The 21888-nt window shown below is 33.6% G+C and overlaps 1 protein-coding gene across 1 annotated transcript in view; it reads left to right on the plus strand.

Annotated features, from left to right (window-relative positions):
- The window catches only part of LOC132561955 (protein cycle-like), a 97897-nt gene extending 77583 nt beyond the window's left edge, over positions 1-20314 (plus strand). Inside the window, exons 10-19 of the mRNA XM_060226712.1 lie at positions 438-605; positions 4625-4871; positions 6640-6746; positions 7037-7187; positions 7484-7581; positions 7726-7843; positions 9231-9303; positions 10716-10764; positions 11763-11867; positions 12425-20314. Coding sequence (XP_060082695.1) covers positions 438-605; positions 4625-4871; positions 6640-6746; positions 7037-7187; positions 7484-7581; positions 7726-7843; positions 9231-9303; positions 10716-10764; positions 11763-11867; positions 12425-12627 — 1319 coding nt within the window. The 3' untranslated portion in view covers positions 12628-20314. The remainder of the gene's footprint in view (positions 1-437; positions 606-4624; positions 4872-6639; positions 6747-7036; positions 7188-7483; positions 7582-7725; positions 7844-9230; positions 9304-10715; positions 10765-11762; positions 11868-12424) is intronic.
- Positions 20315-21888: the final 1574 nt, after the last annotated feature.

Below are 21888 nucleotides of genomic sequence, written 5' to 3' on the forward strand. Positions count from 1 at the left end.
TTCATTGACTTTGTGGGCACTTTTACCCATGAATTTTAAAAGGAATATAATAGCATTAAGCTATATTTATGCATGAAATCAAGTGTTTACAAAAATGTAAAAAAAAATTTAAAAAATTCATACTGTCCAGATCATTTCTTGCTTGAGGATTGCCAGAGGCCATCTTGTTATCTTACCTTTAAACAGTTCCAACTGATTTGATTTCAGTCACAGCTGTTGAGAGCATCACTTTGTATCAGCAGCATGAATTTTGACATTGCCTACATGGTTTCATAATTGGTATCAAAATAATTTGTTGTCTACTGGTGTAAGTAATTTTAAATGAATGCTTTACCACATCTTGATTGACATGGTGAACAAAAAGTAGACGCACAAATTTTTATATATATATTGATTCATGATAAAGTTTCTTTAATCCAATGTTTTCTGATTTATAGCAATGATGCCGGTGAAGACAGAGTTTACCCAAAGACCAACACCTACACACCTGTGTTCTGGGGCCCGGCGAGCTTTCTTCTGTCAGATGAAGTGTGGCAACCGGGATTTTACCTCAATAAAGTCGGAAAAGGATGACATTGATTTCTGTCAGAGACGGAAGAAATCAGGTTGGTAATAGAATCTTGGACAACTGCTGTAGCTTTCTCTCTTGACTTCTGAGTTAAGAAAACATTATAATCAGTTAAATTAGTGGTGAGACATACTGATTCAAAGTGTATTCTTTCATGAAAAGCATCATTGTTTCTTTTCACTTCCTATTTTTGATAGGAGTGTGGTATGTCATATCTATGGTATGAAAAGTCTGAGATGGCCAAATGACACATCTGCCCTTTATTGGAGACATTCTGATCTGTTTAAGTTACTTCCCTTTTGTTTTACCACTAGAAATGTTATTAATTTATTTTTCCACCAAAATTATACAGTTAGATTTACTAGGATTGAGAAGTATAACGTAAATGACTAGTACTTCTCATTTGTGAGGTCATGTCATGGTGCTTGACAGCATTTGAAATCTGGTGTTGTGGTATACATGGTGCTTGACAGCATTTGAACTCTGGTGTTGTGGTATACATGGTGCTTGACAGCATTTGAACTCTGGTGTTGTGGTATACATGGTGCTTGACAGCATTTGAACTCTGGTGTTGTGGTATACATGGTGCTTGACAGCATTTGAACTCTGGTGTTGTGGTATACATGGTGCTTGACAGCATTTGAACTCTGGTGTTGTGGTATACATGGTGCTTGACAGCATTTGAAATCTGGTGTTGTGGTATACATGGTGCTTGACAGCATTTGAACTCTGGTGTTGTGGTATACATGGTGCTTGACAGCATTTGAACTCTGGTGTTGTGGTATACATGGTGCTTGACAGCATTTGAACTCTGGTGTTGTGGTATACATGGTGCTTGACAGCATTTGAACTCTGGTGTTGTGGTATACATGGTGCTTGACAGCATTTGAACTCTGGTGTTGTGGTATACATGGTGCTTGACAGCATTTGAACTCTGGTGTTATAGTTTACATGGTGCTTGGCAGCATTTGAACTCTGTTGTTGTGGTATACATGGTGCTTGACAGCATTTGAACTCTGGTGTTGTGGTATACATGGTGCTTGACAGCATTTGAACTCTGGTGTTGTGGTATACATGGTGCTTGGCAGTGTTTGAACTCTGGTGTTGTGGTTTACATGGTGATGGCAGCATTTGAACTCTGGTGTTATGGTTTACATGGTGCTTGGCAGCATTTGAACTCTGGTGTTGTGGTTTACATGGTGCCTGGCAGCGTTTGAACTCTGGTGTTGTGGTATACATGGTGCTTGGCAACATTTAAACACTGGTGTTATGGTTTACATGGTGCTTGGCAGCATTTGAACTCTGATGTGGTTGTATACATAAGAGTAACTCCTGGCAACAAGAGAAACAAGTGTCAGTCATTTTTGGGTGAAATAAACCCATAGCTGTCAGGTTCATGATTGTTGTGCGAGTTTCGTTTGAAAGTCCTCCAACGGAAGAAATTGTCTATATAATATGATATTATTTGATAAAGATGAACAAGTTGAACTAACAAGTGGAGATAAATTATGCATGAATAGGACATGTACGTTCGTCATGCATTGCCTGATAGTGATTTCATTATAGATTAATATGTATTTTTAATTGGTTGTCAATATTTCCAAGGGTTTCCTGTTACAGCAGACAAATGATAAATAATTTGTTACACATGCCCAGCCCATCCTTCTAACTTTGCTATTGACTACATACATCTGTTAATGGTTTCCCTCTTGTTAACCATCAAAATAAACATGTAACTTGATAAATTGGCAGCATACATAATTTCATCTGCCATTGTGTTCAAGTTGACTTGCTACAAGTGGTTTTGTGGAGTTTTAATGTAATGGACTTTGTTGCTCAGTGCTAGCAGATGACATTTCCTTGAGGTACCACTCAGTTATTACCACAACCTAGTTACCAGCTGGACCTGTCTGACATCAACATGGCAAATACATGTAGCCAAGCCACAACCTAATTGATACAACTTTAGGTACATTCATCACTGTTTGCTGTCGGTGCTTATATTTATGTACGTCAGAAGTGTTTAATGAACACCAGTTTTTTATGATAAACTTGGGGCTGTTACTTATAGGGTTTTGTAATGATATGATTTAAGACTGGTCTGCATTTCAACAGATATTGTTAATTTCATGAAAATAGTTTTATAGACATTTTGAAATGTCTCAGCCAAAAATTGTGTTATTGTAGCCAAGTATTTAGTCTTATATAATTTTGTTGACTTTTTAGCTCACCTAAGCTGTAAACTTTTCATGAAATTTCAGTTGGTGATCAGGAAAGGCTTATGAAAAATGACTCTTTTTGGGTTTTTTTTTTAGACAAGGTTACTTGAGAGTAATACTGAACATTTGAGAGTGAAAAAAAAATCTTTGTGAAATAATTAATTAGCAGTATGTCACATTATGGAGGTGAAAGAGACAGATACAATTTTGGATAATTTCAATGAGTGGTTGAATTATGTTTGATTTAATTGTAATCTTGTTCTGTCTGTTAAAATGTGTAACAGATGTATATGTAAGCTACTATTACGATTTTAATGTTAGGTTCATATCATGGGGAATTCTGTAAAAAACTGTCATGCCATTTAAACTGCTCTTGCTGTGAAAGACCATGTTAGACAAGGGACAAACAAGTTACCGTTGTGTATTTTCTCAACTGAAAGAACTATAACTTGACCTGAAATTGTATATTGACATTTAAAAATACATGAATAAAAGCATCCAATGTTGATTGAAAATGATGACTTATCAGCTCACCCGGTCCAAAGGGCCAAGTGAGCTTACGCCGTGGCCTGTCGTCTTTTAAACAACTTCTTCTCAATAACCAATGGCCAGATGTTTTTATATTTGGCTGGTATGTTCCTGGAACGAAGCCCGACTAAGTTTGCGAATAGAAATTATCTTGACTTATATTCAAGGTCACAGGGGTGACATTTGTTAGAACCTTTCAATGACTTCTTCTCAAGAACTAAAAGGCCTAGAGGCATGATATTTGGCTGGTTTGTTCCTAAGATGAAAGTTTTGGAAATCAAATGACCTTGACTTACATTCAAGGTCGCAGGGGTCAAATTTGTTAAAACTTTAAATGGCTTCTTTTCATGAACTAAAAGGCCTAGGAGCATGATATTTGACTAGTATGTTCCTATGATGAAAGTTTGGGGAATCAAAATACCTTGACTTATATTCAAGGTCACAGTGGTCAAATTTGTTAAAAAGTTTAAAAGACTTCTTCTCATGAACTAAAAGGCCTAAAGGCATGATATTTGGTTGGTATATATATATATGTATACCAGGTGAGCACTGCAGCCCCATTTGGCCTCTAGTTTGACCTATGACCATTGGTTACTTCAATATTGACCTTTGACATGACTTGACATTTCAGTAAGAAGTGCAAATGAACAGTATATTTCATTGATTTATATTAATGATATATTTGACCTTTGATGACATATATAGACATTTGGCTTATATTGATATTATTGATGATTTTTTTTACCTGTGATGTTGGGTGACCTACATACTAACCCTTGACATAACTTGTTTAAAGATATCAATGTGCAAAATAAAATTATTGATGGTTATTTGAGCTGTGACATATATTGACCTTATACATTGACCTCTGGCATATGATTTATATTAATTTATAAAAAGTGTAATAAAAAAAAATTGAATATTGTGTTAAGGAGATATCAACAGAAATAATGAGAAGGCAGGAAAGGAAGGATTAAATTACCATAAATATCTGCATTTCTTTTTCTGAGAACATTTTGAATAAGTTCTTACAGTTGATTTAACAAAATTTCAAATATGGGTAGAGTAATGATATTTACTTGATCAGGTGAGCCTCTGTCATTTCACATTTTTCTTTGGCTCATGTGTGGTAGAGATTGCATTAAATATACTATTTTATCCAAATTTCTTTTGCATCTGTCCCACAGGCTTTTAAGGCCTTTAATTTTTAAATTGATATAGTTAACAGAATAACAGTTAATTAATGACTCTCTTCTTTCTTTGATATAAAAATGGCTATTTTTTAAAAATTGATTCTTGCCATTCACAGACCGGAAATCCTACATACTGATTCACTGTACGGGGTACCTGAAGTCCTGGTCAACATCTAAAGTCGACCTTGGCGAGACAGATGATGCAGAGGATAACTGTAACCTCAGTTGTCTGGTAGCAGTTTGTCAAGTCAAGTCCTCCCTAGACCAGATACAAATCCCCACTAACGACAAGATCAACGTCCGCCCAATAGAGTACATCTCCAAACACAGTATTGATGGCAAATTCTCCTACATTGACCAAGGGTAGGTTTGACAATGTTGTATTCTTAGTATCAGAAATGAAAATTTTAATCTTTTGACTGACATCAGCCTTTGTAAAAATTTCAAATGTTATGCAGACTGTCATCATTTTAGATCAAAAGAAAGACTCAAAAAACAACTTTCATCTGTTATGAATTAGCCAGCTTTCATCTTTGTTAGATTTACCTAGGTTTACATGATGGATATCAAAGCCGAGGAAACTAACATTAGAATAAAACATAGAATCTTATTTTCATTATGCATTTTCAGGGCCAAGACCCAGCAAACACATTCAAAATCATTAGATTTAAAGTACTTGTTCTGACAGGCTGTGAAGAATATTCAAGCATAGATTTCATGTAAACATTATCGTGTAGGCTATAGATTAACTTCTGTATCATTTTCATTACCTCACCTGGCCTAAAGTGCCAAATGACCATATGCTATGGCACTGCCTCAGATTTCAACTATTTCCTTTAAACAACTTCTTCACAATAACCAATGGACCAAATCTTTTGATATTTGGCTCGTATATTTCTAAGATAAAGACCAACAAAGTTTCTGAAAAGAAATGACTTTGACTTGTATTCAAGGTCACAGAGGTAAGATTTCTAAAACCATTTAAGTGACATCTTCTCATGAACTAAAAGGCCTAGAGGCATGATATTTGGCTGGTTTGTACCTAGAATGAAGCCAGACAGTTTGTGAGAAGAAATGACATTGACTTATATTAAAGGTCACAAGGGTCAAATTTTTAAAAACTTTTAAATGACTTCTTCTCAGGAACTAAAAGGCCTAGAGGCATGATAATTGGTTGGTATGTTCTTAGGATGAAGACTGAAAAACTTAGCAAAAATAAATGACCTTGACATATTTTCAAGGTTACAGGGGTCACAAATATGTTGAAACACATAAATAACATCTTCTTATGAGCTAAAATGCCTAAAAGCATGATATTTGGCAGGTATGTTGCTAGGATGAAGCCCGACAAAATTTTGTGAAAATAAATGACCTTGATATACCAACTTTTTAAGTGAATTTAAAAACTGAGATATATACCAGGTGAGCGCTGTAGACCAGTTAGGCCTCTTATTACATTTTTAATTAGTCATCAAATTCAAGAAAATATTTGCTAAAGATCATGTTGATTACCCGTTTAATTCAAATAAAATATCTCACTACAATGTTGTTTGGTTTTCCTCAGTTGAAGAGTGAAATAAAATATTTATTGCAATAAAAATTTTGCAGAAACCTTATATGGTCACATGTCACAATTATGATAAAAAAAAAAACTTGTTCTGCTGTATTTAATTTTCTTCCTAGAAGTCACAAACTTACCTGCTTATAGGCAAAAATTTCAGGGTTTTGTACAAGTGTCACACGAAAGGATTGGATAATGACCAATTGATAGGTAGACAGTTTTACATTTTTTACATAAAATAATCTGAGAAAATCTCATCTGACAGACTAGTTGACTTTATAATTTATTCGTCTGTTGACAAAATCTACCCATCTGAATGAACAGACAAGCGCTTTGTTTGGACATGAATATTTCCCCTTTCAATCATGAATTTTTTCATAGTTTCCCATAGTTGTATCAGTTTTGCCCTTTCAGTGAGAGACATTGTTACATTGGACTAGGTAAGCAATCACTTAAGAATGTATAGTATGATGATGAAATAGTATCAAGATTTAAATTATATGAGTTAATGAAAAATTTTGTTAATAATTGAGTTTTGATATTGATACATTGAATGTTGGTTTACTTTAGGGCAACCATCTTACTAGGGTACCTTCCTCAGGAGCTTTTGGGTACATCAGTGTATGAATACTATCACCAAGATGACGTCTTAGAAATGGCGGAAACACACAGAAAAGGTAGGAAGTAATTGTATTTACATTAAAGTTGAAGAATTTCTTTGCATCAAAAGTCAATTGTTTTGTACAAACATGAGGAATAAAAAGTATTTCACTGTTAAAGTAAATTGTAATATAAAAGAAGTCATCTGTACCCTGGCAAATTAGATTATCGTTGAGTTATAGCTGAAAGTTTTTACAAAAACTGAGATAGAAATTGCAGCAGGTTGCTGGTTGGTGAATCCTCACCCTAATACTTGTATGTGAGGCGTTGTTTGTAGCATTTGCTGCACTCTTGTTTCATTTTACAGTGCTGAAGTCAAAAGAGAAGGTGGAGACATGTGTTTACCGATTCAAAATCAAGGACGGGTCATTTATTCACCTGCGATCTCGTGTCTTTAGTTTTCATAATCCCTGGACTAAAGAAGTCGAGTACATTGTGTCCACAAACACCATCATACCGTTAGTATCACCTTCAGATAATTTGAACAAATAGTTTAGTAGCAATCAGTTATGTTCCAGCAGGTATACAGTTTCAATCAAATGTTATTATTTCAATTCATTATCATCTCTTTAAATAAGGACAATTATCTTTCATTGAAACGTTGTTTAAGATAAGTCATTAATGAGATTCAATTTATTGCCATTTCTCTTTTAATAGGGCGTTAATCTTTCAAATCAAAATTGTGAAACAAAAAGCTTTTGTGTTGTAGTGATTTTTCAAATGCCAATTCTGACTTTTCATTTTATATTAACAGTTCACAGGAAGTCAGCAGCTCAGGACAAGAAATAAGTACAGGGACTTCTGGGATAGGATTTGATAGTGAAGAAAATAATTATGAAGACAACGAATTGGGTAAGGATATACCTCTCTCTTGATTGTAACTGAAACAAACCAGCATTCATAATGTCTTTTCCTTCTTTTACAATGTTATCAAAGGAAAAAGAAGTCATTTTATTTATATCAGGTTTGCTTTAAACTGCACATTGCCTTCCTCAGAAATACAAAGCCAGTCTGAACGTGGGCAACTCAATGTACCAGGAATGGCTGGAGGAACACGTTTGGGAGCTGGGCGCATTGGCAGGCAAATAGCAGAGGAAATTCTGGAACTACAACGGTAGGTTGTGTAATAACTAAAGTCACCAATATAATTGTTTCATGGGTCTTGAACAAGAAATTTTTGATTAAGGTGTTCATTAATCAAATTGGTCTGAAGAGGCAAACTTGTTTGTCAACCAATTCAATTACTTCTTTTCAACATCCACATTTGGGATATTGTGTTCATCCTGTCTGTCAGTTCTTAGTTCCATGATATAAATGTGCCTAATGGTTTTGAAACAAATTGGTTTAGTCTTATGTTAATGTGTGTATATAAATAATGAGGGCATATATTTATCAATGGTAAATTTGCATTTGTTGAATAATTGCCTTAAAGATTGGACACGATCAAATGATGCCAATTTTCGAGGTCAAGGTGAACTTATAATTTATCACTTTGCTTGATATTGATTACCCTGTTGGTCAACTATTGCTGAAATAGGTTCTATTTCAAATAAAAATCCTTAAGCTAATGTGCATAGTGGAAAATCATATTTCATGCAGCTACTATTATCAAATTATACATTTTCATAGGGTTCATTTGTCATGGTTTTTCAATAGAAACACTTTGTTGTTAACGCTTGATGCTGTGGATAAAGATAGCTCCATACAGCTACTTATACTAAATCTAGCAGTTCCTTTACATTGAATTCTGGTATTGAGAGTACCCAAAAAATCAACAATGATGAAAATTAGTCCCTCACACAAAATTAATGATTTTTACAGTGATTATCTTAATTAGTGATTTTATAGTAATTAATCTGCCAAAGGGCCAGGTGACCTTATGCTATGATGCTGTGTCCGGCTGTCTAGCTTCAACTTTTCCCTTTAAACAAATTCTTCTCAATAACCAGCAGACCAAATGCCATGATACTTGACTGGAGGGTTACTGAAAGGTAGCCCAACAAAGTTTGTGAAGAGACATAACATTTACCCTTATTCACAGTCATGGGTCAGATTTGTAAACACCTTTTAAACAACTTCTTCTGACTAACCAAAAGGCACATGAGCATGGTATTTGACAAAGTTTGCTAAAAAGAAATGGGCTTGAAGCATATTCAATGTCATAGAAAGTAGTTTCTAGGTCAAAGTCTGATAAATTTTGAAAAAAAGGAGATGATAATTAACCAATAATTCAGGTCATATCTCAAGCTGTCAATGCTTAGAGTTAAATGTTAGAAACTTTGTTGTAGAAATTGGTTAAAACTGATAGGATGTGCCCATTTTGAATGCCAATGGTGTGTGTGTTAATGTATTTGTGAAAAATACTGGTTCTATTTTTGATGAACTATGAATACAGGTAAGCAATGCATGCCCATTGTGCCTCTTGTTTATTTTTTTGTATTCTCATATTGATATCCATGGTCCTTGATGTGATATGTTTACTTGTTGGATTGTTATTACAGTGGTCAGGGAAGTAACACGGCCACTGCCTTAGCGGACAGTACCAACCCTGCTAGCACGCCCTCTCCAGAATCTGTAAGTATTTATAATACATACATAGCAACTGTCATTACAAGGTTATTCTCAGGAGGCATTTGTCCTTATAAAATATTATGTCAGTAGCTTGTTTCTACCATAAATCAAGTTTACTATGAATTCAAATGTGGTGTTAGGTTTATCATGAATTCAGATTTGTCATATCACTGTCATATTTTTCTAAGGTTCCCCTATCAGGACAGCATATCCACATCAACAGGAAAATGTTTTGAAAGTAAAATGTCTGTACCAATCCTGGATAAGGTTTTGACCAAACACTTAACAAAGTTTTCTATTGCAATTTTTCCTCAGTGTAAAGTAATTTTCAAAACTGTGAAAGATTTAAGATTCATTTATTTCTCATAAAACCAAATAAGTTGTATAGAGAATACAACATATGTACTTTATATGTACAGTTTGTTTACAGAAGCTAGGTGTAATAATTACACATCAGAGGCAACATCATCGATACACTTGATGAACTTAAATTGTTTTCACTGCTTTCTTATATTTGTAAAATTCATTATAGAAGAAAATTTTAATATACTATTTCACACAATCTGTCCAAGAGTGCATTACAGTACCTTACTTAAGACCTGTGAATACAGCTCATGCCATTTCAAGATTCTTGAAAAACATATTTGTGTCAAATAAGATGTTATTAATTTCTGTGTTGTTATTTGTATCAGTTTTTGGAATTTTGTTTTTTTTTATTTGGATGATGATAACATTGGTTTATATAGGTACAATGGTCATGGGTCATATTGCAGAAGATTAATGGTGAGGAAAATGTCACCAACCATTGTGTTTACATTTTTTACTTTTCAACTCTGGATATGTTCTTGAGATACATGTTACATATACTGTAACACCAGTGATAATTGACGGTATTTTGGCAACAATATTGACAGATTTCCTCTCAAAAAGTACAAATGTTGATCGATGATATACAAAACAGTTTGCAGGTGTTTCCTTTGATGGTATTGTCACGAATGCTGCCATACTTTTGCCCAATGTCAAACTTTTACCCTGACCGCAAGGTCAACTATTGGTAGTCCTTGAGCCATTTACAGAGTTGTATTGTGACTGTTAAGGAACAACAGCTTGGTGAGATATTCACCAAGTAGACTTTTATTAGAATTCTTGACATTCTAAAATAGCGTGATTTTTTTGCCAATTTTGCAAATACTTTTAAAAAATCGAGATGAATACTGTATTTCATCTGAAAGCAGCTTCACATGTTTCAGGAAGAATTCACCAAAAATTGAAATCATCAAATTGTTTATGACGCTTGTCTCACATTCCTCTTAAGAAACCTGAAGCTTGTCTAGTTTTCAAAAACTGTTTTATATCTATCCAACCTTGCAGTAAAATTTTAACAATTTTTTTATCGCAGTTTGTTCTATTTACAGTTCATCAGCAGTACAACAACAAGGCCACAGTGTGTGACCACAACAGCAGGTAAGAATTAGCTCCTTCATCAACTACAAAACTTTCTTTTTATTAGAATAAGACTATAAGGAGGAAGTATCATTTTGCATATCAATAGAATGCTTAGTACATGCGTGTTGTGGCAGACTTTTTCATGAGCCTTTTCCTTTTAAAATACATTTTCAGAACAGCTTGATTGTAACATCCTCAGACCATTTGGATTGACACTTCTAGGGGGTCAAATTGGCTGATAGGGCATATCTCAAAAAATAATACTTGAGGCATGCCCTTAAATTTACAGAATAAAGAAAATTATCAAGAGCAAAGAGGTTGGGTCAAAAGTGATTATATTAGCAGATTGTATGTCTCTTCGTAAACTATTGATCAATTTTCAGTCACATTGTGCTGAGAGCCATTGACATGATGCTGCACCCTCAGCTTATAAGTATCAGTAGTTGAAACTGAAGTGTCTGGCATTTCTGTAGCCAATCATTCCCAGAACTAGAGTGATTCAATATCACTTCAAAAGTGACATTACAAGACATTTAACTGCAGGAGTCTATAACAAGGGGGAAAAAAAGATAAAAACGTACAAGTTTAATGAACCCTTCTCAATACACAAATTGATTTTATTTGCACATTGTATGCTAACGCAAGTTCTTTACTTGATTAATTTTGGTGACTTCATGTTAATAAAGCAAAACGGATAGAACATGATTACATTTAAAGAAAGCAGTGTATTAAAATTCTTTCTTAATTAAACCCACATGGTTTGGGCGAAATCAGCTGACAACATTCATAAACCTACTACCAACTTATCCTGAGCTTGTTGCGGTTGATACTTGCATTGTTAAAATTCCTTCTTGGTGTATTTTGGTTATTTTTAATTATATATGAGATCAATGGCACAAGTCTAAGAATTTCAAACACATACTCTCTGTCTCAAGTTCAAAACAAATATAGATAGGCTTATTATCAGGCGTAAGCTAATTACCTCATAGATATGTTAACAACGTTATATATTACAGCATCACCGCCCTCATCATCCTTTCTTCCTTCTGGCTCATCCAACATTCTCACATCTCCGGCAACATGCTCAGCACCCATTAATGGTCTGTCATTCAAGGCTACAGGTGAGTACCTAAGCTTTTCTTACTGTGTATGCTTAAAAAATCAATACCCAGGGTTTTTTTCAGGGCTTTTGGGACAATTGCGGGCCCCATTCCCAGCTGATATTAGTTCACATGTAAGCAAATCCGAGAAATTTGCAATTTACTCCTGAAATTTTCCTTCCATATTCTCCAGTTATGTTGGGGTCATTGGCCACAAATGTATGCGAATCAAGGGTAGTTATTTCATTTTCTGTATATAAGGAATATCGGAAAATGGTGGATATATACATATATATCATGGTCATCTCGTTGGGATCTTTTTTGGTTGTGTTCAGACTTTTTTAAAAATTCTTTGAGTTTGTGAATAGATTTGACAAAATTTCAAACTCTTATATCAGTATATATAGATATTGTTCATGTTGATTGTTAAATGTTTGAAATTGGAAATGAAATCAGTTGTACAGACATATGTGATAATTATTGGGAAAGTATTTCTTCGTTTTAATTAGATTCAAATTACTTGGAAATTTTACATGATGTAGACATTGTCAAATGTATTTTGTTTTTTATGTCAACAGCGCCAAGCACTAATATGCCATCCTGCTGGATGTCTGAATCCAGCTTGATAGAGAATGTCATAGCAGAACAACAAGCAGTCGAGGATATGGATGGTTCTGACGGCAATGACGAGGCAGCTATGTCCATTATTGTGAGCCTTTTAGAGGCAGATGCAGGCCTAGGTGGACCTATAGATTTCAACGACATCCCCTGGCCACTATGATTGTACAGGGAGCAAGGACCTACATTCTTTGCCTCACAAAAACATGCCCTTTATCAGAGACAAAGTTGTGTCACCTTGCTCCCCTTAACAGTTTAATGAGTGTTAGAGCAGTTAGGCTGTGGCAGTTTGGTAACAACCTCCTTATGTTATCAGAATTAGTTTTATAAAATTCTTAGTTATGTTTTCTTGTTGACAGTGACACTGATAACAGGGTGGCCCTGTTAATGAAAACAACATCTCTTGGCCTTCAAATAGCTGGGTTCCCAAATGTGCTTCAGAGAATATGTCTTTCTGTGTTAAACTACGGATGAGGCAGGGCTGCATACATTACCTTGTGCCTGCAAGAAGAATCCAATGGCCTAAACAAGAGATGGTTTTAATTACTTGTACTTTAGCAAGAAGGTGTGATATAAGTTTTAAAAGTGCATTCAAACATTACACTAACTCAGTGGAGGTTGACAGGATGAATATTTATATGAAAAAAGACATCTACACAGTGATTCTAATTTCCACAGAGGTAGAAGGTGCTCAAAAGTATCATTCTTGGCGTTGTTTGTAATTTGTTTGACAAGCTTTAAAGCTACTGTGATGATGTATCATAGGAGTTGAATTCAAAACTTCAACTGCAATCTTTTTAACCTTGTTGTTTATTGTTTATAATATATTGCAATCATGCAGATATGGAGTTCTGATGGTTATAGTTTCGTCCATGTGAAAGTTGTTGTTATCAACAATGGCTACTGTTGAATGTGCCATTGTATTTGTATATACTTATGACATTGAGAGCTCAAATATTGTAATCAGTAAATTAATATTTTTGTGTGTGAAATTTATAGAATTCCAAAGGAAGAATACTCCACGAGACCAGTTTTATGCAAACCACTGGATGATTGTCCCCTTTGTTTATATTGTCCCCCATGTGTATTCACTTGTATTTTTGTATCAAAGGGACATTTTTATGTTTTTATTCTAAAATCTGCCTTAAGCTAAATGAAAAAATAGAGATGAGTATTTTACTGTTAGTAAATATAAAAGAATAGTGTAGAATAATTGCATGAATTCTGTAATATGATTCAGAATCATCAAGTGTACACTTTGATGCATGTTTAGCCCACCTGGCCTGAAAGTCAAATGAGCTTATGAATTGGCACAAAGTCTGTCTGTCTATTGTAATTTTGTCTGTAAGACACAATTTCATGTGTCCAGAATTGCTGAAGGTGTTTTACTGACTTTGAAATAGGCTCCTGGCTATACATTTCGTTTAAGGTTATGCTCATCAGCATCCTAACATAGAGTTTTAGTGGTACATGTTCATATGTATCTGAAATTATTTTCCTGTCAAAATATCTTTAAATTGGTACCTTTAATTTAACAAGTTTGGTTTTGAATTTATAATAGAAGTTCTTACAAGTTCTTGTTTTTGAATTTGTCTCACTTGTGATACAAAATCTTTTGGCCAAAAGATGCAAATAGAAAGATCACACAGAAACATCATGGATTTCCTACAATTCTCTCCACCAAACCGATATTATGAATATGACTTTTTTTACTTAATATTCGAGTTTAAACCCTCAAAAGTCTTTGTGACCTTTTTACTTTCTTTCCCTCACTAATCTATTTTAATTTATGTATATTTTGAAAATCAACTTTATAGGAAGAGATACAAATGACTTACAAAAGTAAAATTAATTTTGATCTTCTTTTTTTATTTACTAGAGCTTTTTTCAGTTACTTATGTTTTGTAAACTGAATATAGATCTCGACTAAAAACAGTTTGGGTATGTATTAAAGTTGATTTTTATTCATACCATCTCCTGTTTCTCCTTCATTGTATATCAGTTGTAATGGGAATATATTGCCCTTATTGGACCAAAATTCTACTGACTGCTTAAACAAAAGACAGGATTTGTTTTAATTAGAATTTTTTGTATTTTAAAGACTACTCCGAATATTTTATAAATATGTATAAAAGATTATAACCTAGCTTAGTTAAAAGTTTTAAAATATTTTTGGCAAAATATGTTAAAATAAAAAACCAGGTGAGCTGTTTAAGCCTTTTGTTAACTGTAACAGGGATACTATATTGTTTTTACCAAACTCTGCCTTAACTTAATCATACAAATCAGAGAGATATTATTAATTTTCTGTAATTTCAAGAAACGATATTAAAGTATGATTTACTTGAGTTCAATGTTCAGATGAAATTTTCAGTCTGAATTTTTATCCAGTTGCATGAGTTCAATGGGTTGTACTAGATAATCGAATTAACATGACGCTGCTTCAGTTGATGAGATTTAGTGAGATTTATTTCAACATTTGATAACATAAAATTTGAAATTCCAAGTCACATGTACAAGTAATATTTCTTGGTGTCTGGTTTAGACTTACCACAATGGTTTATTTGTGTCCAACAACACCTGATGGACCACCCAGAATTTGGTTTATTTATTTTAAATATTATGGATAAAGCAACAGTGATAAATTAACACCTTAATGTATCGACTAAAGATCTTCATATGTCACTTATTGCCCCTTAGGAGCCTGCAAAATGAAATTGATGCACAGGGTGCAGTTTTATAGAATCAACAGGCCTACTTCAAAGTCATTCTGTGGTCTGAAAATTCTCTAAGTAGAACTAACTTGATAGAAATATTGACTTATGTGATTGTTTTTATAACCAAGATTTAATTTTATGATTTCAACCAATATCTTGCCATGGTGTACCAGTTAAGGAGGTTAACAAGTGTGGAATAGGCTACAATTTGGGGCAACATCATGTTAATGAAGATATTTTTATCCCTCACTTGCTTGCAATTATGTTCTATCAATGGAAGGAGCTACTCAGGATCTGCTTAGAAAGCAGCTAGTAAATTAAGTTTATGATTTTACATGTTCCCAGAGATTGTTCTCTCATTCGTTTCAGAAAATACTTTTAATCATTGTATATAAATCCTTTCACATTCAATTTTAAGTGTTAGTTTATCTTGATAGTTATTTTAAGTAACTTCTCCTAGTTGAGCAGGATCTCGCTAATCCTATCATTTTGATTTCCACAAAAATGTCACAAAGTTACAAATTCTTCGATTTTAAACCAGGAACTTATCAATTCCCTTTCCTGTGCTGTGAAGCTCTGACAAATGCTCTGTGGCTTGCTTCAGCTATCATGATGATGGTTGCTTTCTTACTAAATAGGTTACTGTTTATTATTTGTGAAGACTTATCACTGACAAATGTTGACATTGCTGGTCGATGGTTATTATCTAATGATGTGATGTACCACAGGGATTTGGCACTGACCCCTAACACCGGTGATCTGTATATGTGAAGGTATTTTAATTACACCTAGATGTATATCGACTGTTGTGTTGGAAATTCATGCCAAGATCCTGTCCATTATGTAGCATTTTAAGGTCCCAATTTTCTTTTTTCCTTAACAGTTAACGTTGTCTCCATTGATGTATTGGTAAAGACAAATAATTTTTTGTATTATTATTATCAGGTTGTTTGTTCTTCATTGACAGTATCTTGCTGCATAATGTTTCTTACTGTTCATACTCCAATGTCATGTATCTTGTTAAAACAGGAGTCTGTTGGTTGATCATTAAATTTATCTCTTTTAGACTTGATGCCAATGAACTACATCCAATCAAACAGATATCAAACTAGTTAGACCTAGCTGTTGTACAGATATCCACCTGACTACATTCCATTATGCCATGATTTATCTGGCAGGAAGCCAATGTCTGGTAATAAGCCCACCCTTATCTATTGAGGTTCACCAGACTTTGAGCCCCACCCTCTTGGATTAATGGCTAGACTAGTACACATTTTGTCATGGCCTGTGGATAATATCATTAGAGATCTTACCAAATGTTTTGCTGTATAGAACCAATGAAGGATGTATCATTGTGTGGGTAAGATTAGGAAGATATTTACATGATTTTTGATATTTCACACTCCTTAATGTTATGTTCACATTCACTCTAATAGGTGACCTTCCTCTGAAGAGTGCAATCCTACCCCCTACACACACCCCACACACACCTCATCCCATCTTTGAGAGATAGGAATGTGCAGATTTTTCAATTTTTACTCAGTGATCAATACTGTATTCACCTTAATAAACCCACCTGCCACCTGGTCCTATACGCTTTTCCCTCATCTTTCTTCATGGAAAGAGAAAAGGCGTGTTAGTTATACCTGTAAAAAAAGGTACAACAGTAAGTGCCTGAACAGTCTGCCAATACAATCTGCACTCTTTTTACCAAAAACATAAATGTGTGTAAATGTGAAGAGTTATTCGTATGGAAACATTTCCCTATACATTTTGTGTTTTTGTATGTGTAGTGGGCATTTATTAGGTCAAATACAGTAAGTGATAAATAATCTTTTATTTGTAAAAACTTTTAACAGATTTCATTATTTATTCTATGTCCTTGGATCTGAACCTGGGACCTCTGACTTTCTTGTCTAATGCTCAACCAATCAAGCTATAGAGAAGTTCTCTCTATCAGTATTTACAAGGGTTACAGAAGTTTTAATTTGAAAAATTCCCATTTATTTATTTAATGGTTTAGTTTCTGTTCTAGAATGTAACTCACTTCTAACCACCAAATGCAGACTACATTTTTTCCCTTGAATGAGGCATCTGATATCTGTGTGTGTATATATATATATATTTGTACATTGTTACTTATTATTTATAATTCATTTAACAACGATTTTATCTACTGTAATTTTGTGGGGTTTTATTTTCTCAAAGCCCATATAGCAAGAACATTAGAATCAAGGCCTGTTGTATGTTTTATATTACACAGTATTGAATAACAGATGAATTTGTACTGCCTGACAATACAGGATTAATCAAGTACAACGAATACCCATTGAAATATAACATAGTATGGAAAATGTGAATTGCTTTTCCCCCCATGTACACATTTGAATCCTTTCATTTGAATTTATTCGGATAGGTCGGACTTTTATTTGGATGCCACTTTGATATTGAAAATAATTGTTAAAAAATATTTTTAAGTAAACTTTTAAATTCTTATATGAGTCTCATCTTTAATTACTTAGTGTGAAAATAAATCATTCAGGAAAGCTGTTAATTGTGTTTAAAATGATTATTAACCAACATGCAATTTCTCAGATAAATTTCAGAAAATCCATTGTTACAATAAACAATAATAAGATATATATATATTGTGTTAATGTTATGATACAGTCATGATCTGCTGTACAGCAACAGAAGATGACTATATCTTATGAAGTGTGCTTTAAAAAAAAAAAAAAAATACATTCTATTTCACCATATCATTATCATGATATCACTCCCATTTTTGTAGAAATTGTTGGTCAGTATGACATAACAGCAGATTGGAAATTAATTTCTGTAGATCAGATCTGAACTAGTATGGTATACCAAGATTTCAATTGTATTGAAGACTTAACTTGTAAATAGCAAACATCTTGGTTTCTGAACTTTTGTAGGTCAGGACTTAATTGAAAGAACAGTAAAAGCACATCATGGTGAGAAATGCAGTCTTATGGACACTCGTGACCAAATGAGTAGAATTGGTTTTGAATTTAACAATGTTCTTCATATCCTTGATGTAAAATGTGTTATTTCCCATAGATGGAAATGTTCTGTTCAAAGTGCTTTTTCAATATTGTAAATTTCATTCATTAATCCTGGATTTCTGTTTCCAACTGGGTCTCAAGAATTTAGTATACAACGGGTCATTTTGTCAATTTGTATGTCCATGAGCCTTATCTTTTCAGAAGTTTTCTCAAAGTTCAAGCCAACATTTCTGATATTTTACATTGTGATGCACAGTTAAATGCAGATATGCAAGGTTTTTTTTAAATGTAGGAAAGTTACGGTTTCATTATATTATCACGGCCCATGGAAGTCAATGTTGCTACCAGCCCTAACTTTCTGATAGATTGCTAAGAAATGATAATTTTGTGCATTCGGACAAAGACAATCAGCAACAGTAAATGTGGTAAAGACTCTTCAGAGATATCACATCATTAATATAACTAGTTGCATCATAGATATGATCATAATACACTTTAGTGCAAAGTGTCATGTTGATATTGTAAAATTGGTTGAGTAATGAAAAGTTAACTTTTCCTCAATAGCTTGCAGCACATTGTACACAAAGACTCTATGGCAGAGCTTCAAACTATATCTTCAAATACTTTTAAAAAGTTAAGAGACATCAAAAAATGTACTTCATGTGATTATAATACATTTATGTACAATGTTTCAGTTTCAGAAAAAAGGTAAATATAATTTTAGTCTACCGATAATGACAGTTTGAGACTTGTGATTTTCATACAATTAGCTTAGGCAATCATGAAGTGTCTTCAGAAACTAAATTTCATCTTGTACTGTATCTTGGCTGATAAAATTGTGTTCTCCTTAGTATCCTGAATGTACTCTCAATTGCCATAATTGCCCATTATGAAGAATTAAGAAGAGACCAGATATTAAGAAATAATATATGGATACATTAGATATGATAAGTATATGGTACCTACTAATAAGAAATTCTTCATTTTCTGTCAGAAACAAGGATTGCAGACTCAGAACTCATTCCTGCACCCTAGTGTATCATTTTTCTATTCTCCATACATGTACTTGCATGCTTGAAGACTTACTTTAGGAATTTGATTTAGAAAAGGAAGGAGGAAAGAGAAAAAAAAAAAAAAAAATGATAATTAAACTTTGTTGATTTATTAATGAATAATTTTCATATGTATAAAATTATGATGAATACACATGTATTTGGAAAGAATAGAAAATCAAGCATAGTTAATCATAACTCTTTAGAAAAACAGCACAAGATTTAAACCTTTGGGGTTTCAGTTCAATAAAGTCATCATTCACATTGATACGATATTTTCTTTGAGATTGCTGGTCAATATCTGATCTAACATGGTCAGCTTGATTGCACCCTTTGTAGTAGGATTGGAGAAAGAGGAATGATTTCAATTTTTTTTTTTAGATGATGAAAAATGTCTAGGTAATGTATTTATTTGATTGAAGGGAAAATGTCTATTAATAGAGGTGATGAAGGGCAACAACAGAAGGGGGAGGGGGAGGTACAAAGGGGAATGCAATATGGTAAGTTACTTATTAGGATTAACACCGTACATGTACGAGTTTTCAATTTCAGGTTTGTTTCACAATTTGTAGTCAGGTATCTGGTATCTAAACTATTCGTGTACAGACTATATAGCTTGATACCAAGAAATATCAAAATATTGTTGTTTCTGTATGATTCCATATGGTCTCAATGGTACGAAAAAACATATTGTATATGCCAGGTGCATGTAGATCTCAATGGATACGATGGCTATGATAGGTTTGTATCAAACCTGTTGTTTTTTAAAGTAGACTGATATGTTTCATTTCAAAGACATTGTGATCTGATGGTTGTACACTAAACAGTGCCCTAGAATTATCCAAGGATTTTTGTATCAACAAATTTCAAAACCATGACTGTTCTATATTGTATGTTACACTGGAATATCTTGAATATAAAAAAGAGCATTTTTCCTATCCCTGTTGAAGTTTGTATATTCATAATTTTACCAAGGTTACTAATTCATGACAGTTTTGAATGTGTATAAAAACTCCAGTGATATTAAAAATGCAGTCAAAAGCTGCAAGCCTGAATGTAAAGTGTTCTTGTTTTTTGTTATACGCCCAACAAATTATGGAGAATCTTATGTTATGGCTTGTCTTTCCATCAATCTGTCATTAACTTTTATTTGAACGGAGATCTCCTCCAGTTGTTTACAATGGTCATACAAAGGCAATATGCAATGTGCTGAATTCAGGGCCCTAAACCCCTAAATTAGAGAGTTTTTGCCCTTTATTAAAATTTCCTGCCTAGAGAACAACATTAAATTGTTTGCTTTTTAACAAGAATAATTAAACCTGTAACCCCTTAATTACGGAATTATTGCTCTTAGTTATAAGTTTTGTCCAATAAAGTCATTTTCAGGAAGCATTTGTCAGTTTTACTGATACTCTTGTTTTCATAATGTTAATTTTGTAAGGAGATCTCTCTGTTTTCAATAGATTTCTTTCAAACTTGGTAGGCTTAATCACCATAACATGTACAAAAGACACTCGTCAACATGTGTTTTCCTGAATAGCAATTCAATTTGATTGAATTTGAGAGTTACTGCTCTTTGTTTTCAGAGCATTTATCTTGTTCAGAGATTTCCTCTCTTTGTATTTAACCAATTTGTTTCAAACTTGGTAAAGAAAATCATCATGATATGAAGTTGTGCATTCCTCAACAGCAATTTGATTTGAATGTTTTTGTGAGAGATAGAAATGGAAAGAATAATTACATCTGTATGGACACCAAAACCAGATCACTACCAGTACTTTACTAACAACTTACCATTAACCCACAGTTCATTGGATGGGACTTAAAACGGTGGCTCGTACAAGAATGTCAAACTCACACAATGAATCTCTCTGTGGCTTTTTGAAAAAGAGCAGGCGTGAAAACTGCCTCTTGTTGTTTTCATAATGTTAATCTTGTCCAGAGATCTCATCTCTATTTTCAACTATTTTTCCGTTTTGTATAAAAGGAGGGTCTCGGCCCCCTGGTGCTAAAGGGCCGGAGCCCAATAAGGAATTAGATTTGAAAGTATTGGAGAGTTACTGCCCTTGTTTTTTTCATAATGTTAATCTTCTGCGGATATCTATTCTCTCAGTTTTCAACCAATATTTTTCAAACTTGGTAGGATAAATCACCATGACATGAAGTTCTGTTTTCCCTACACAACAGATTGATTCAACGGTTCTGATGGATTCTTTGTCTTTCAGTTTTTTGGGTGATCAAATTTTGTATGGAGATCTCCTTCCTCTTTTGTTTTCCAAATTCTTTCAAAGTAGGTAGGCTTTATAACCATTACATGAATTTATCATTTCCTTAATGGCATTGTCATTTTACTATTTCGGGATGTTATTGACCTTTGTTACTTCTAACATTTTTACCTTGGTCATGGATTTCTCTTCGTTTTTATCCATCTCTTTAAAACTTTTTACTTCATCATTAAAACATAAAACAGTTTTGACTTATCATTACCATTTCCATACTTCCTTTCAGTACAATAAAAACCTGAGCATTTCTTTGGCTTGGGACTGGTACATATTCTTCCACTTTACGGTACTCATCATAATCTACATATGCTTCTCACATTTTCATATATCAGGGGCTGCAATCACTC

This window comes from Ylistrum balloti, unplaced genomic scaffold (genome assembly GCF_031769215.1).
Source record: "Ylistrum balloti isolate Yb309-2 unplaced genomic scaffold, AGI_CSIRO_Ybal_v1 Utg369568, whole genome shotgun sequence".
Classification (NCBI taxonomy): Eukaryota; Metazoa; Mollusca; class Bivalvia; order Pectinida; family Pectinidae; genus Ylistrum; species Ylistrum balloti.